The 16,840-nt window shown below is 42.7% G+C and overlaps 1 protein-coding gene across 2 annotated transcripts; it reads left to right on the forward strand.

Annotated features, from left to right (window-relative positions):
* Nucleotides 1–1,224: 1,224 nt before the first annotated feature.
* On the forward strand, nucleotides 1,225–16,840 carry RNF146 (ring finger protein 146). 2 transcript variants are annotated; one of them, XM_080999749.1, is made up of 4 exons: nucleotides 1,226–1,746; nucleotides 11,724–11,878; nucleotides 12,529–12,700; nucleotides 15,095–16,840. In XM_080999749.1, exon 4 carries the CDS (start codon nucleotides 15,096–15,098, stop codon nucleotides 16,143–16,145), a length of 1,050 nt encoding a protein of 349 aa, XP_080855875.1. In that variant the 5' UTR covers nucleotides 1,226–1,746; nucleotides 11,724–11,878; nucleotides 12,529–12,700; nucleotide 15,095; the 3' UTR covers nucleotides 16,146–16,840. The 2 variants fall into 2 exon arrangements, with proteins under 2 accessions (XP_080855874.1, XP_080855875.1); XM_080999748.1 differs by lacking the exon at nucleotides 12,529–12,700 and having other exon boundaries at nucleotides 1,225–1,746.

Genomic DNA, 16,840 nt, shown 5'->3' on the forward strand with positions numbered 1-16,840 from the left:
GTGTAATCCTCAGTTGCAGGGATGTAACATAGTTGCAAGGGTGCAGGGAGTTCTTTGCAGTGATGTGGGGGGGGGATGAAAATGCAAAAAGAATAGATAGCGATGGTTTAATTAGGTAGAGAATGTATGCAAAATAAGCACAGTACAGTGTTACCTCGGGTTACATACGCTTCAGGTTACAGACTCCACTAACCCAGAAATAGTACCTCAGGTTAAGAACTTTGCTTCAGGATGAGAACAGAAATCATGCTCCGGCGGCACAGCAGCAGCAGGAGGCCCCATTAGCTAAAGTGGTGCTTCAGGTTAAGAACAGTTTCAGGTTAAGAACAGACCTCTGGAATGAATTAAGTACTTAACACGAGGTACCACTGTAGCTATTTACATCAGCGCATTTTGGGAAATGAGACAGTGCTGAGCTGACACAGAATCTGCTGGCTCTCATCTGGCCTTGATGCTATCTTGTGACAGGACTGATGATCCAGGTGGGCGGGGTATAAATGATGATGAGGATGATGATGATGCCTCTTTGTTGCAGCAGCCTGGGGATTGGTGTAGTAAAAAGCTTTCTCCCATATTTTCTGCCCTGACTGGTGGGGCTATGGATGCTGTGAGGGGGCAATGCTGTTCTGCCCCACTGCTGCTAACCAGGAGTTATACTTGCATCCTTGGAGTTTAACTTATCCTTGGAGTTTAACTTATGGATGAATTGCAAATGTACAGTTTCAGGCTGGAGTCTCCCCGTGGCATTCCTTTGTTCCTATTTTCAGGTAGGTAGCCGTGTTGGTCTGACGCAGTCGAAATAAAAATAAAATAAAATTCAGATACATTACACTGAAACAGAAATCACCAGACTGGGTGATTGACTCAATTGACTGCGTCAGACCAACCTACCTGAATCTATTTACCATACTCATTGAGTCCATCACCCATCTCCTACTACCCTTCTGAGGAAAACCCCACCCCACCCTCCCACTATATATAAGGATCTGGTGACTTCTGTTTCAGTGTATCTGAAGAAGTGTGCATGCACACGAAAGCTTATACCCAGAACAAACTAAGTTGGTCTCTAAGGTGCTACTGGACATTTTTAAAATTTATATTTATTTCGATTTTGTTCCTATTGCGATTGTTGCTGTTATTATTATTATTATTACAGCGTGACCTGGCGGACTGAAATGTTCCCCTACTGGCTTAGGGTTATATTGCCACTGATTTCTCCTGCCAGGCTTGAGGCTCTAGCGAAACCCTCTCTCACCTGCCACACAATACAGCTGCCATCCTGGGGCTCCTACACACGCTGTATATAGAGAGCCGGTGACTGTCCTACTTCCTCACCCGCTCTCTCGTAAAAGGAGGGAAGTGACCTGCGCAGCCTCATCCGCAAGGGGCGCTAGAGCGCCCACACCATCCCGCGAGCCCCACCCCTTCCTTTCCTTTCCGTTCCGTCCGCGCATCTCAGTCTTGGCTCCTCCCACCTCCGGCGCCACTTCTACGCCCCTCCCTTCTTGCGTGCTGACGTCTCCGGAGCTCGAGCGCCTGCTCGCTGCCCCTCACGCGGAGGGAGGGGGGGCGGCGGCGGCGGCGCAGAGCAGTCTCTAATCGCCAGGCAGAGAGAGAGAAAGGCAGACGACGGCCGGCAGGAGGAGGAGGCGGGAGCAGAGTGGCGACGGCAACGACGCTTCTCCTTCGGCTTCAACCGCCTGCGGAGGGATCAGGCACAGCGGGAAGGCGACTCCCGTGAGGGAGGTGAGTGCGCGAGTGAACGCTGCCCTTCGGGGGATGATGGAGGAGTCGGCGCTGTGGTGGCGGAGGCGGCTCTATTGTGTCCGGGGCCTTCTTCGCTCGCCCCCCCCCCCGCGCCAAATCCCCGCCTCTCCGCGGCCGCTTCGCTTCTTCCGGGCAGCGGCAGACCCGAACAAAGGCCCCGTGTCGTCGTCGTCGTTGTCCGCGCGCCCAGAGTGCACGAGCCGGCCTTTTTTTTGGGGGGGGGGAGGAGGAGGTTCGCTCGCCAGCCCTCCCTCTGGGTCACCTATTGGCTCCGGCCTCTCGTCTCCCTCTCCCCTCGGATAGTCACTTGTTTGGGGAGCCATTAGCTCCCTCCCTCCAGCCCCCGACACGCGCAGCCACACTGGGGAGGTGCGTGGGGTCTCCTCCTCCTCCTCCTTTTTGAATGGTGTTATGGGGAGGGGGGGTGTTTCTCTGCCTGACAATCCTTGCTGTCAAGTGCGCATTTATTTCCTAGAGATGTTTTTCTTCCTCTCCCATAGCCTCAGTCGCTGCTGCTGCTGTTGCTGTTGTTTTTCCTGGAGGTGGGGGGGAAGCGTAAAACAAAAAACGACTCCCTCCTCCAGGCAGAATTTGGGGAAAGGCTGTCGTACTTGATACCCGTAAATAATAATAATGTGCGATGACAACTTCTTGTTGGGCCGATTGTTGTTTACCATGGAAAGCTCTCTTCCAGGATTTCAAATACTGGTTGGTGGAAAGAGATATTGTTCCACTTGTGCTTTTCCTCTCAAATGAACAGTGGGGGGTGTATGAAAAAAACACACACACACTGCCCTGGCTCTCCCGTTGCTGCGCCACCTTTGAGGGGAGGGGACTAGAACAAAGAGCCACATGATACCATCGTTTGATACAATTGACAGCAGCTGATATTCAGGAACTGTCATTGTGAGGGGTAAAATAATCCGTATAAATATGATATTGTTATAAACCGAGAGAACGGCTGTAGTTGAAAAGCAGTACACAAATGCTTTTAAATGACCGTGTCATTTGTATGCTTTTAATTTTACTTTTTTTCAAAATGTTATTCAGTTAAGAGAAAATGAGATGCTTGGCTAAACATAAGTATTTGGCCATGGGGCCTATTGGTAATTGTTTCTAATTTGAAAGGACTGCAGTTGGAAAACTTTACATTTAAGTACTGTAGTAGCTGCTGCACAGGGTTTTAAAATCTAACATTTACGCATTTTTGTCACAACCACATTTTTTTTGGCATTGAGATCAAATGAAGCTAGCTCAATTTGAAATAGTTCAAAATATGTAATTTTCAGGTAACATAGCCACAGCTTTTGGAACAAGAGGTTTGAAGTTTTTAAAAAGTGAAATGATAAAGTTTGCTGGACAAATTACTTAGGCCATAGCTTTTTTAATGTTGATGGGTGCAATTGGAGGTGTACTCATTGACAATGTGAGTGTGTAAAGGTGCTTCATAAGTCCTAGAAGTATTAAACACTAAATGAAGAGAGGACTATCCTGGCCTGGAAATCATTAAATGAGGTTCATTGTAGTCCATAAGAGATGGCTGAAAACATCAGAGGTGCCCTGATCCAGGTAACTGTAGCTACAGTATGCTGCTTCATGTCCATTGCTGCCCTTTGTACTGCACTCAACACAGCTCAGTTGAATGCAGTAATGCATGTTAGCCCACAGGTGCTGGCCCATAACTAGATTTGTACCATTTCACCCATCATCTTTTGCACCTTAGAACAGTAGACATGCAAGTGGAAGCTCAATAACACTAGCTTTGGATTGAGAATATTGGCTTGATAGTTCATGTCCTGATCCTAAATTTATATTGTTAACATGAAAACATGGCTTCACGTTAGGAGTACTGTATCTAGCTTTTTCTTTCAGCCTTTCTCAATGACGTTACAAGACTCCCGATAAAATACTTAAAGTTAAAGTTAAATTGCAATGAGATAACATGGATAGAAAGCACCCAGAAGTACTTTACTTCCATGATTCACAACTCTGAAATCTGACAACTAAGTGCTTTTAATGCTGCTCTTTATAGCAGTCAGTTTGAGTCTTGCTGTTTCCTCTGTGTATAAATGGGAGGTGAAAATAAGTTCCTGGTCTACTTTGTAACAAACACAAGAGATTGCTTCTGTGCTGAATGTGGAATACTATTAGGAATAGATAGTAAGGAGATCTTATATTTGAACAGCAGCAAATTGGGTAATCTAGGCCAGAATAATAATTATATGCAGTGTGCCTATTAGGATGCTTTAATGTGCTTTATACATAGTTTTTTTTTGGTTTTTTTACCAGCAGTAAGATGGGCTTCTATGTTTTCGCTGTGTTCATATTTGATCTAGATGACAAAGTCCAAATGAAGAACAACACAACAACAGACACATGGGTTAAAATCTGGTGGCCACTGAGAATACATGATCAGAACCAAAAAGCATTTAAGAACTCCCATAAGCAGCACAATAAAGTGAATTGAAATGGAACCAGTATTTTCCCACTGGAGCACATCACAGTAGGATATATACTATATCTGAATTTAGAATTGAACATTCTGGGTCTGTAATCAGTTTCTGCTGAAATGAGAGGGCCGATTGCTTTTGCGCCTACTAAGTAATAAATTGATTTGACTGTGATTGTTGAAATTTATTCTGTTTTAGAGAAATGCCATAGCATGTTTTTCCTGATGCCTCTTGGTCCACAAGGCCTTTCAGTTGTACGTGTTCCATCAAGTTAGTCTTTTTTAAAAATAGGGCACATTATTTTTAAGCTTTTTAGTAATTTGAGATGAGGTACCCAATGATATGCAGCTTTAGAACTGTGGCTTCATATGGAAAATCAAGTTGGTATCAAGGAATATCAACTTAAAATAGAAGCAAATAAATTTATTGTGTATAAAAAGATTAACACACATAACCTTATGAAAGATAGTTTAAAAAAAATTACCTACAACCCTAGGATGCTACATATCCAAAGAAAACAGTCATTTATCAAATGCAGATGTGCAAACAACTCCTGGTATCTTATGCATTCTTTTCTGAGAAAATGCCTATTGGTCTGTAAGTGCTTAGCCTGGAACATAGGGTAGATGAGAGCATCCTACATGAGTATTGTAATATGAGTAAGTCATATTGGGGGACTTAATGGCAGTGATATTAGACAGTAGTAATTTCAAAAGAATGAGACTCTAATCTCATAGATTTCACTGGGTCCACTAGCTGTATGCCAGTCCCCTTGATCTAGAGAAGTTGGCAAATATCAGAGTGAGCACCTGAGTGCAGGTGCTATTAGCACTGCATTGTTTTCAATGGAATGTTAATCCTCTCCCTGTAATAAACTTTTTTAGGAAAGTAATTACAGGTGCCAGTTTTCACTTGTATGACATAGAAGTCATAGTTTGGAAGGAATAGACAAAATGTCCAGGTTGGCATAAGCTACCGTATTTTTTGCTCTATAGGACGCACTTTTCCCCCTCCAAAAATGAAGGGGAAATTTGTGTGCGTCCTATGGAGCGAATGCAGGCTTTTGCTGAAGCCTGGAGAGCGAGAGGGGTCGGTGCGCACCGACCCCTCTCGCTCTCCAGGCTTCAGGCAGCTATCTGCAAGCCTTCTGAGCGCGGCGGGAGTTCCCACCGCACTCCGAAGGCTTGTGGAACGCAGCCTGTTCTCCGCAAGCCTGCTCTCCGCAAGCCTTCTGAGCACGGTGGGAGTTCCCATGACACATATATTTGCAAAAAGTTTGTCAAGCTGTAAGATTGGGGGTGTTTTAAGAATGGCTGATGTAATATATTATTATTTATTGCCAAATTTCATGGACTCCAAAAAAAGTTTCATGACACCACAAATCATACACATGTCCAGAATAGTGTCCTTTTGACGTGGCAGTGAATTGTGTCTTTTCCAGCAATTTGGGTGCAAGACACTATCAAAAGTATCACTCTATCATATAACAGACAAAATATGTAAACAGGAGCTGGAGTTGTGCACCCCACAATAAGGAGACTGTTTCCTACAATAGGACATAAAATAAACTTTGAGAGTCTCATTGAGAATTGTTTCCAGGAGATGTAGACATATAAGTTATAGTGGCCCAAAGCTGAACTTTGTTCTCTCTCTCTATTTCAGCAATTATTGGCATTATTATATTATAAGGACAAGGAACTTAAAAAACTTTGATTCACCTCAAGTGGTACAGGAGAGTGTCTTCTACAAGATGACTTAAAATATGTCAAAATATATAGAATATAGTCAAATTATGTAGAAGAGAATAAGGAACTGGGGGCTGTGTACCCCATAATATATTTGTCCTACCAGCAATCGTATAAAACATACTCAAGATATATGTCCTGTATAAGGTGGCATAGATTCTAATAGGCTTCATATTGGGCACAATATGTTTTCTAGTGTATGGGTTCACACCAATAACTACAAAAGGGTATAAACTAACTGCTGATGGTTTGAGTGTATTTTTTGGGGTGTGGATATATGATTTGTAGTGATCTAAAGCTTATTTTGGGGTGCATGCCCTCAGTTTCTTGTCCTCATCTACATACAGTATTTTGGCAATTAATGCATTATGCCATTATAATTTAATTTAATATAATAGGCTATTTAAGAAGTCCTCTCCTATAAGCATATTCAATATACATCTCATTGAAAGCAATTTAATGTGGAAGATGTCACATAAAGATGTGTGTTTTGAAATGTGTCTGAATTATGCACATACAAGCATCTTGCTCATACTTGTCTCCTCCAGATTGTGGAAGTGGCTGCGTTTTCGTGCATATGGTATTTTATACTTGATAGATGTGGCAGGACCATCTTTCTACATTGTGATTCGACATGGCTGTGGCCAAATAGTAGAAATATACGATTGTGCCAAACCTAGCTATGTTGATGGTTCTTAGATGTGATGGTGTCTTGACTCTCTATCCTCCATACTGTTTTCAGTGTAATGCCTTGACTTTAGATCTAAGAGAATTACTTTAGTTGAAGTTCATCTGCCAACACATTTTTTTCTGTGAAATTTCAAATGAGCTACACAGTCATATTTGGTTTTTCTGTGTCAACTGGGGAAGGGAAACTTTTGGGTTCTAGGAAGAACTTTTGTTCTGTACAGCAGCTCACCTGACAATAAGGAATTACATTCCCAAGGTTACTAGCTAAGATGCTTTTGTTGCATTTATACAGCACCATTCTAGTTTTCAGCCTTCTTATTTCTCTCTTCCTGACCTATTTCATTGCTCATTTGTGCCCCTTTCATGCCTTAATAGATGAATAGCTTACCTTTTCTGGGTGTCACCAAATGACATAGGAACTGCAGAAAAGTAACTCACAACTTACATGCGTTTAACTTGTGCACATTCAGCTTTATGCACTTGACAAAAAAAATTCAAAAGCGGCAGGCATCTGGGAATGAAGACTTTGGGAATCGCACTCACCATTGAACCCAATGTGTTTTGACTATATGTGATTTTCATTTTACGCACTGTCCCTAGAATGTAACCCCAGCATAAGTTGAGAGTCACCTGTATCTAATACACCTCTTCCTCTGTGTCGTACACTTTCTTGGTGGTTAATCTCTATTTGTCAACCCATCTATCCTGACAATCTCCAAGACTGAGAATGTTCAGATGTGCCGTAAGACTTTCCTGATTTAGCCAGTGTTTAGTGAGTGGAAGTAAATAAGCAGTGGTCCACAAAATAAAGCACACAGTTCCTTTATATAAAGATAAATGAACATGTAATTGAAGTATTTTAATCTTGCTAGGAGAGTTTGTAAGTACTGGATCTTCAGTGCATCATAGGTTAAATACAGTGATTGAGTGAAATCATTTTCTAAACTTGCCTTTAAAACATTTATAGCCTTCAAAAATATTATTACCTTATTTTTCGTCCTATAGGGCGCACCGGCCCATAGGACGCACCTCGTTTTTTTGGGGGGAAATGAATAAAAAAAGATTATCCCCCCCCCAGTTGCGGCTGCTGCTGCAAGGCTTGCGGACACCCGCCCGAAGCACGGGGCACCCTCCGGAGGGTGCCCCGTGCTTCGGGCTGCAGGCTGCTGCCCGCAAGCCTTGTGAGCCCGCGGGAACTCCCGCCGGGCTTGCAAGGCTTGCGGATAGCTTCCTGAAGCCTGGAGAGCGAGAGGGGTCGGTGTGCACCGATGCCTCTCGCTCTCCAGGCTTCAGCGAAAGCCTGCATTCGCCCCATAGGACGCACACACATTTCCCCTTCATTTTTGGAGGGGAAAAAGTGCGTCCTATGGGACGAAAAATATGGTACTTCAATCTTATAATTATACTGTGGTCCGTTTCCTAAAGATAATTACATGCTTATTTCAATAAAAAGCACACTTTCTTAACTCTATGATAAATCTTTAATTTTTTATCTCCTCTTTTAATTATTCATCCATCTTCCTTCCATTCTGTCCATTGGAGGCTGGTTTATCCTTGCAGGTGGAAAACATTTTGACTTTCAAGTAGCATGCACTTATGATTCAAAGGCTGTTGCACTGCAACATTTTTCAGAACAAATTTGTTCTGTCTGATAGGCAACTTATGAGGTGGTGGATGGTTAATGGTATTAACCTTGATGTACAACGTAAGGCCAAGTGGACTGGTTTTATCTCTCCTGGGGAAATTCCAAATGCCTTTTGTTTGCAACCTTTTCCTGTGCTTTTTGGGGAAACAAGGCCTGCAAATATGTATCAAAATTCGAGATGGGAGAATGACTACATCCCTATATGTATCTTGTTTCTTCCTGAATTTAGAAGCATGTTACAGAGTTTGTGACAGTTTTTCTAGCCTCATACAGCCAGAGCACCTGAGGCACATTTACCATATGGATTTCTGGGAGAATGAAAAGCTAGTATGCTTCTGAAGCAGAACACTGGAAGAAGGGGATAGGGATCAGGGATGTGAAAGAAGTGGCGCAAAACAAGACAGTGAATAAAGGCAGAACTGAGACCTGGTTGAGAAAAATAGGGCCTTCAGCAAGACAGTACTGTTACATTAGAGCTGGGAGTGCAGGAACCTGCAGTGTTGCAGATAACGAACAGTTGTGGGGTACAGAAAAAGGGGTAAGATACTGGGAACAAGAGAGTGCACTATGAGGAGTTCAGACAGCTGTGTAGATGCAGAGAGGAGATCCCACTGTGAGGTGCAGAGAGAGACAGAAAGTTGTATGATAGATTAAAAAAACATATGGAGTTACAATTTTAACTTAAACTATTTTTTATTGTTAACATAGCACCTGGCTCTCATGAGTTAGTAGAAATCTAAAAGTGGCACTCCAAGTGAATTGTGTGTCTCTGCCCTAAAGTAATGTTTTAAAAAGAAAAATCACATGACACCTGTCTGCCTGGTTATAGCCTTTTTTATTTTTTTAAAAAAGGAAAAAGGTTGTGAAACAATTACATGCAGCACACAAGGGACTTCAGTGCAGAGGTTATTACTCAAAAGTTTTAATTGGAAGTTCAGCCAAAATCTTCCCAAAGCTCTTTTCAATTATGTACATTACCATTAACCTCTCTGCAGGACTTGTCGATTTCTTGACTTTATTTAGCAGTATTCATATGAGATGAATTTAATGTATGCAGTAAAATTTCACTTAAATAGATCTGCTTAGGCAATTGAAAGTTCTGCATCCCCAAGTTCAATAAAAAGTGCCTTTCAGTGTAACCTCTCTAGCAGAAAATGAAATGTAATGCATCTTGGTTAGATAGCCGTCTAGACATTGTGTTTTAAAACACTAACTGCACAGGACTGGTAAATGCTGTGAAGCAGAACCTTTCAGTTTGGGATGAGTTTGAGGTTTGCCATGAGAGAAGTCTGCATATGATGAGGAGAAAGGAGAGCATTGTATTAGGTTAAGTGGTAAGATTTGAATTTTGGGTGCCTTTGCCCTGGAACCTGCAGACCTCAAAATATCCTTCCCTAATAGTCCAATAGAATATTCAAGAAATAATATGATGGCTTTTGACGTTCAACAGACTGGTTCCCCAGCCTTCCAGTGGACTAACATATTCTAGAGCAGCTTACTTTAATTGCCAGCATGAATTGATTGATTTTTATTTTATTTAGCAAAATTAATTGTATACTGCTTGATCGTTTTATTTTTGTAAACCACTTAGCAGTTCTACTGGCAAACATCAAAACTGTCAAGAGAATACAAAGTTAAATCAGGTATTTTTAAAAATTCAAAATGGAAATAAAATAAGCAGTTAAGCAATAAAAATAGATTAAAACACATGTCAGCTTCTACATATCTGGATAGGCTTGTCTGAACAGAAATGTTTTTAGCTGGTACTGAAAAGAGTAAAGTGAAGCCTCCTGCCTGATGTCAATAGGCAGGGAGTTTCAAAGTGCAGGTGCTGCTAAACCTAAAGACTGATTTCTTACAAGTGCAGAATGAATGTTTTGTGATGTTAGTCCTGCAGATCAAAGTGGTCAGGTAGATATATAGGGTATGTTGATCGCTCAGGTAAACTCGTCCTAAGCTATTATATGCTATAGTATATGCTAATAGTAACACCTTGAAACTTGCTTGGTAACAAATAGAGAAGTAGTGCTATATGTTGACAATGTTTCTCTTCTGCCAGCAACTTTACTGCATCATTCAGCACTAACTGCAGTTTCCAGTTCAAGCTCAAGGGAAGACCCACATTGAGTACATTGCAGTAATCCAGTTTTGAAGTTACTAATGCTTGAACTGGGATGCGGGTGGCGCTGTGGGTTAAATCACAGAGCCTAGGACTTGCCGATCAGAAGGTCGGCAGGTCAAATCCCTGCGACGGGGTGAGCTCCCACTGCTCGGTCCCTTCTCCTGCCAACCTAGCAGTTTGAAAGCATGTCAAAGTGCAAGTAGATAAATAGGTACTGTTCCAGTGGGAAGGTAAATGGCGTTTCCGTGTGCTGCTCTGGTTCGCCAGAAGCGGCTTAATCATGCTGGCCACATGACCCGGAAGCTGTACGCCGGCTCCCTCGGCCAATAAAGTGAGATGAGCGCTGCAACCCCAGAGTCAGCCACGACTGGACCTAATGGTCATGGGCCCCTTTACCTTTACCTTAATGCTTGAACTACTATGGAAAAGTCCTCCCTGGCTGTAGGTGTTGTACAGGCTGCAGTTGGTAAAGGACACTTCTAGCCACTTAAGTTGCCTGGGCCTCCAGTAACAAAGATAGATCCAGACTGCAAACCTGTTGCTTCAGAGGGAGTGCAACCTGTCCAGAGCTGATCGGTTTCTCAGACACGAGAACCACTCACCTACACAGTCTCTTTGATCTCAAAACTGTTTGCTACTTTGATCTTAAAATGACTTAAGAGAACATATCCATGAAATAAAAGAAAATGCTTCAGATGTAATAACTGAGTAACTGAGTTCACTGTGGAAGAACCTCCAGCTGGCTTAACTGAAACTTTTGCCATTGCCTCCTCTGCTCCCAGAACCAATTCCATTCACATCTGTTCTGTCTCATTGAAGCAGCAGGAGAGGCAAGACGGTGTACGTAACGCCATCAATTGAACTGACTGGGACCAGCTGCCATTTGGCTCCTTCTCTCCCAGAACTGTTTTGTTCACTGATTCTGACATCCTTGTCTATGGCACAGTGGGTCAGTGCGGCTAGCTGCTAACCACAATATTGGCAGATACAGGCCACTCAGAGATGGCTGTGGGCAGGATTGCAAGGGGTTGGACTAGATGACCCTTGGGGTCTCCTTCAGCTCTACAATAAAATAGCGGACTACTAAATTTGCTTATTTTCATCCCCATCTCTTTTTGTACTTGTATTGTAAGCCACTATTATCATTGTGTGTTATCATGGCTAGTTGGACAGAAAGCTGCTATTTATAAATATAGTTCATATTTATAGTTCATAAATATATTTATATTATATTTATAGTTCATAAATATAAATAACTGGTTACTCTAAGTCTGATAGCTCTTTATTTTCTCCTTAACTTGCAGTGGTACACTGGCATTGCCCATGTCCAGAAAGCAGCATGCAAGAAGAATAAGTTGTTAACTGGGAAACAAGGCACTCAGCTCTGATTAGATACATATAAAGATGGTTTAATTTTGCAATATGTTCCAAGAAGAGTGATAAGAAGAAGAAAAAGAAGGTAAGGTCAATGTGATGTAGATCTTGTGTGTGTCCAAGTATGGAGTTGGCATTTCAAATGTGACTTGTACTTGATATGGTAAACTACAAGTGCATAGTAAAAAATTCATCCCTTCTCAGACATCAAGCTAGAGAGAGGTTAAAACTAGCTCTTTTGTCAGTACGTGGCTGAGGAACTCTGAGAACCTTGGCTGCCCACTGCCGAAACAAGCTCCATTCTTTTGTTCTGTCTTCAGGTGGGGAGGGTGGGCTGGCTTTTGAAAATGAGCAGCTGAGGTATTTGGAGTAAGTGGGCAGGCCAGCACTGTAGAAGCCCCTTCTGCCTCGCTACAGCTGTAAGCTAGAGAATGAAAGGGATTGTCCCTGGTCATCTGTGAAGATGCTGTGTGAGGTTGGGGACTAAAGCTGCAATCCTTAAAAGTTCTTACTTGGCACTAAGCACTACTGAATGCAGGGATTTACTTCTGAGTAAATTCATAAGAAGGTGGTAAAGGGGAGTAGGTGAGGAATGTTTAACTGTGTTTCTGGTCATTATTCTTTTTACTTATTTTGGTTTTCTGTACACTACAATATTTTAAAATGTGAGCCATCTTATAAATCTTTAAAGTAAATAAATGTTTCTGGCAATCTCATGTTTTTGTTTGATTACAGGGGCCAGCCTAAACTTGTTGAACTCTGTTCCCTTGCTAAACAAATGCTTTTGTACTGTTAATGGGCATTATGAGGCTCTCAATGCATGCTGTCACTTTTTAATTGTGGAATTACTCAGGTGTACCAAGTTCTCCTTTTTCTACTTGGTTTCCCAACCTGCTGGGACACCCAAGTAAGTGGATATAGGATTGCAGCCTTAGTCTATGTGTTGCCCAAACCTTCACACAAAATCTCACCTTGGAATTTGTAAAATCCGGAATACATAAGCCAGATTTTTTCAACCTTTTTGTGTCCACGGCCCTCTTGACCAACTGCATTCTTTCTGTGGGTACCCCTGTGGGGCTCAGAATCCCAGTTATGTCACCCCTTGCCTGCAGAGCTGGCAGCCTCTCACCCTTTTTCGAACACCCTCCCTTGTGGAGTGTTCCCTCAGCCTCCTCTCCTCTCCACTCTCCTTGGGAGTCTTCTGGGCAGCTGCTGCTGCAGCCCTTAGTCTCTGAGCTGCCCCCCCTTCCCCAAAGGGAGGTGCCTCCTCACACTGCCCCACAGGGGTCTGGGAAGAGGATGCCCCCAGCCTTAGTGGCTCAATGGAGACTGGCCAAATGTGAACCTGAGGCCTGCACCTTACCTTGGAAGCCAGCCCCAGAGGCACCATTTGCTTGCGGAGGTTATAGCCAGGGTTGCTACAACAAACAGTTGTGCAAGCCTTTGGGAGGCAGAGATGCAAGAGGGCATCAGAGGAAGGAGGGAAGGAAAGAAGGCCAGAGGCCAGTGTTGCAGTGGCACCCCTGACCATCATTCAAGGCACCCCAGAGTGCCATGGCACACTGGTTGAAAACCACTGATGTAAGCAGATAACCATGGTTTTCTATTCCTGAAGTCACATGTTCAGACATCCTAGATGAATCAAGCAACTGTTGACTGAATTTTGTTAAATAAATACAGTAGACTTGGGCTAAAATCTTAATTCAAATATTTTTCTGGCCTTGTGTTTGCGAAATCCAAACATGTAATCAAGATTTGGGACCCAGATCCTCTGACTTAACTGTGTCCAATTTTTTGATGTGTGATATTGTGCTGTGCTATATGCAAAAAGTAGGGAGTCAAGACTGACCAAGGCCAAACACTCTTTTGTACAGATTGTGATGGGTTCATTAATTCTTTGACAAAAAGCCATGACATTTGTTCACTTCACTGTCATCTCAGCAAAAATTGGAAGGAGCATGATTGACACTTGTTTTATTTATACACATATGCAGAATATACAATCTACTGAATGTAAGCAACATGCTTCAAATAAATAAAATGCCTACAAGAATAAAAAGTTGCAGTAATACAGATGTTATAAACTCCTTGGATGGGGAGTATGGGGAAATAAGGAGATCTGTGCTTATAGCACTGAAAATACATTAAAATGGGTGCCAGGCAGGCCCATCTGGGGAAGGAATTCAAGTAAATAAAATGCAATAAGAAGGTCATTTCTCTACTTGCCATTTACCTGAGATGGCAGGGTAACTAGAGAAGACTTTTGGTGCATGGGCAGGTTGATGCAGAAGCATGTTCCTTCAAGTATTCAGGTCTCAACCTCTGCAGGGCTTTAAAGTTAAGCACCAGTGCAGTAAATTGGCTCTACAAACAGACCAGTAGCCAGTAGAGATCTTGACGCACAGACAAGATATGATCCCAATAACAAGTCCTGGTTAGTACCAAAAACAGCTGCTAAGATACTAATGGCAGCTTCTGAGCAGAAAGCCCCTGAACAAGGTACTGTGGTAGTATAGCAAAGTTACTGTAGGTAGGCTGTATCTCTCCAGGAGGGGCTGCATCTGACATAGCTGGTGGAAGGTACTCTATACCATACTGGCCCTGCATTGATGAAGATGGATCTGTGGGCACCCCTGTCCAGAACAGATGACACATAGGAACTACTACCACCATTTACATATTCTCAGTTTATTCATCATCATCCAGCCCCCCCCCCCCCCGTGATCTCAAGTATCAATTTTAAACTTCATTGCCTAACTTCAATCAGAGGCGAGGGAGCTGAATGTTTCATGCAGATAATTAGGGACCAGATGGGACCCTATAGTGTAAATTCCTAGGGCTTAGCAGTAGTCACCCAGCACAATGTTCCAGAAGTTCCCTGTTACTTAACCAAGCACTAGCAGTGGTGATCAGAGGCAAAGTAGTTATGGAGGACAGCTGTCTTGGTGTTGAAACATTAATATGCAATTTTGTTTCACCCTTTCTCTAGTGTGGTACTGTAAACTATCATATTTGCATCCTGTCGTTTATATATATTAGGTTGCTCATTTACTTCATTCTTGTAGAGTGAGCTTCATGTGCAGGCAGCAGCTTGAACCCCTATCTTCCAGCCCATATTTTCTGCAGCACACTGATTGTCCTTGCAGATTGATATTTTGTTTTGTCTGTATATGATGCTGTTCATGTACATTTTTGTAGCTTTTTTCAGTTGTTATAAACTGTTTAGGATAAAGTCCTGTGGTTAAGCAAAGTAGGCTAACGGTAGGTCCTGCCAAATTATGATACTTTTGTTGTTCTCTAGGATGGCCGGTTGCGGTGAGATCGATCACTCAATCAACATGCTTCCCACAAACAAGAAGACAAATGAATCATGTTCCGGTGCAGCACCATCTCTCATGGTCCCTGAATGTGCTATCTGTCTGCAAACATGTGTCCACCCTGTGAGTCTGCCTTGTAAACATGTCTTCTGTTATCTGTGTGTGAAAGGAGCTTCCTGGCTGGGAAAGAGATGTGCACTCTGTCGTCAGGAGATCCCGGAGGACTTTCTTGATAAGCCAACCTTACTGTCACCTGAGGAACTCAAAGCAGCCAGTAGAGGCAATGGGGAATATGCCTGGTACTATGAAGGCAGAAATGGATGGTGGCAGTATGATGAACGTACCAGTAGGGAGCTGGAAGATGCCTTTTCCAAAGGTAAAAAGAGCACTGAAATGTTAATTGCTGGGTTCTTATATGTGGCAGATCTAGAGAACATGGTTCAGTATAGGCGAAATGAGCATGGACGTCGCAGGAAAATAAAACGGGACATAATAGATATTCCAAAGAAGGGAGTTGCTGGGCTTAGGTTGGACTGTGACGCTAATGCTATCAATCTAGCAAGAGAGAGCTCTGCTGATGGTGCAGACAGCACACCAGCTCTAGGAGCTGCTGCTGGGCAGCCTCTAGCAACTGCTTCTGTTAGACCCCTTCCTTCACTAGATGGTCAACCGACAAGCCCTGCAACGCCATCACCTGATGCAAGCACTCTAGAGAACTCTTTTGCCAACTTGCAAATAAATGGAGACAGTATGGTTGAAAGGAGCCATAGGGGTGAGGGAGAGGAAGACCATGAATCATCGTCTTCTGGTAGGGTGCCAGTTCTTGACACCTCCATTGAGGAAACAGAATCGGATGCTAGCAGCGATAGTGAGGATGTGTCTGCCCAACTTCAGTTGCCTGTATCCTCTGCTCAGCAGAGACATCTGAATGCAAGTCAGCCAGCCTTGGATAGACCAGTGGTGGGGAGTGGGGTGGGAAGCACCAGTGTAAGGTCTAGAAGGCCTGATGGACAGTGCACAGTAACTGAAGTTTAAATCTAGAGCCATGTTTTGAAAACTCAGTCTTGTATATGTACATTTTGTCTGTATTGGCATTGCATTCCAGCCTAGCAATGTATTCAAAGTGTTTCAGGGTGGGAGGAGGGGAAAGGGAAAACCAAGCCTGGTCCTTGAGCTTGTAAGAAGATCTCTTAATGTCTTGGCTGGAAGATTCAATGTTTGAAGAAAAAAATAAAACCCTGGGGTGTGTTAATGGTTTGACAGCTACTTAGCAATACCCAGTTTCGTAAATGTCTCACGTTTTATTTTGTAGTATATGCTCATCCCCAGTAAAACCCTGTCCCCCTTTTTGACCAGTGTATATTCACTGTACAACTTGGAAATGTCATCATTCTTCATTGCATTAAGTATCTTTACTATCTGCATGGATTGATGTATGGAAGGAAAACTAAAGCGAACTGGAAATGAACAAGAATTGGGGGTATGAACCAGATGCTTAATTTTAACATAAAGTAGGTGTGACTTCTAAAGTTCAGATGTTTTACTAAACAAAGAGCAATCATCTTCCTGAATGAAATGTAAAATAACTTCTGTTGCAGAGTTTTACTTGTAAACACTTCATGGTGTCTTCATCGGCTCTTCCGTCTAGTCCCTGTAGCTTGTTTGTTTTCTTGTTCCGTCTGGTTTTTGTTACAAAATTTATAATTTAATAAACTACATTTTATCAACCA

Source organism: Podarcis pityusensis, assembly GCF_964106645.2.
Source record: "Podarcis pityusensis genome assembly, chromosome: 3".
Classification (NCBI taxonomy): Eukaryota; Metazoa; Chordata; class Lepidosauria; order Squamata; family Lacertidae; genus Podarcis; species Podarcis pityusensis.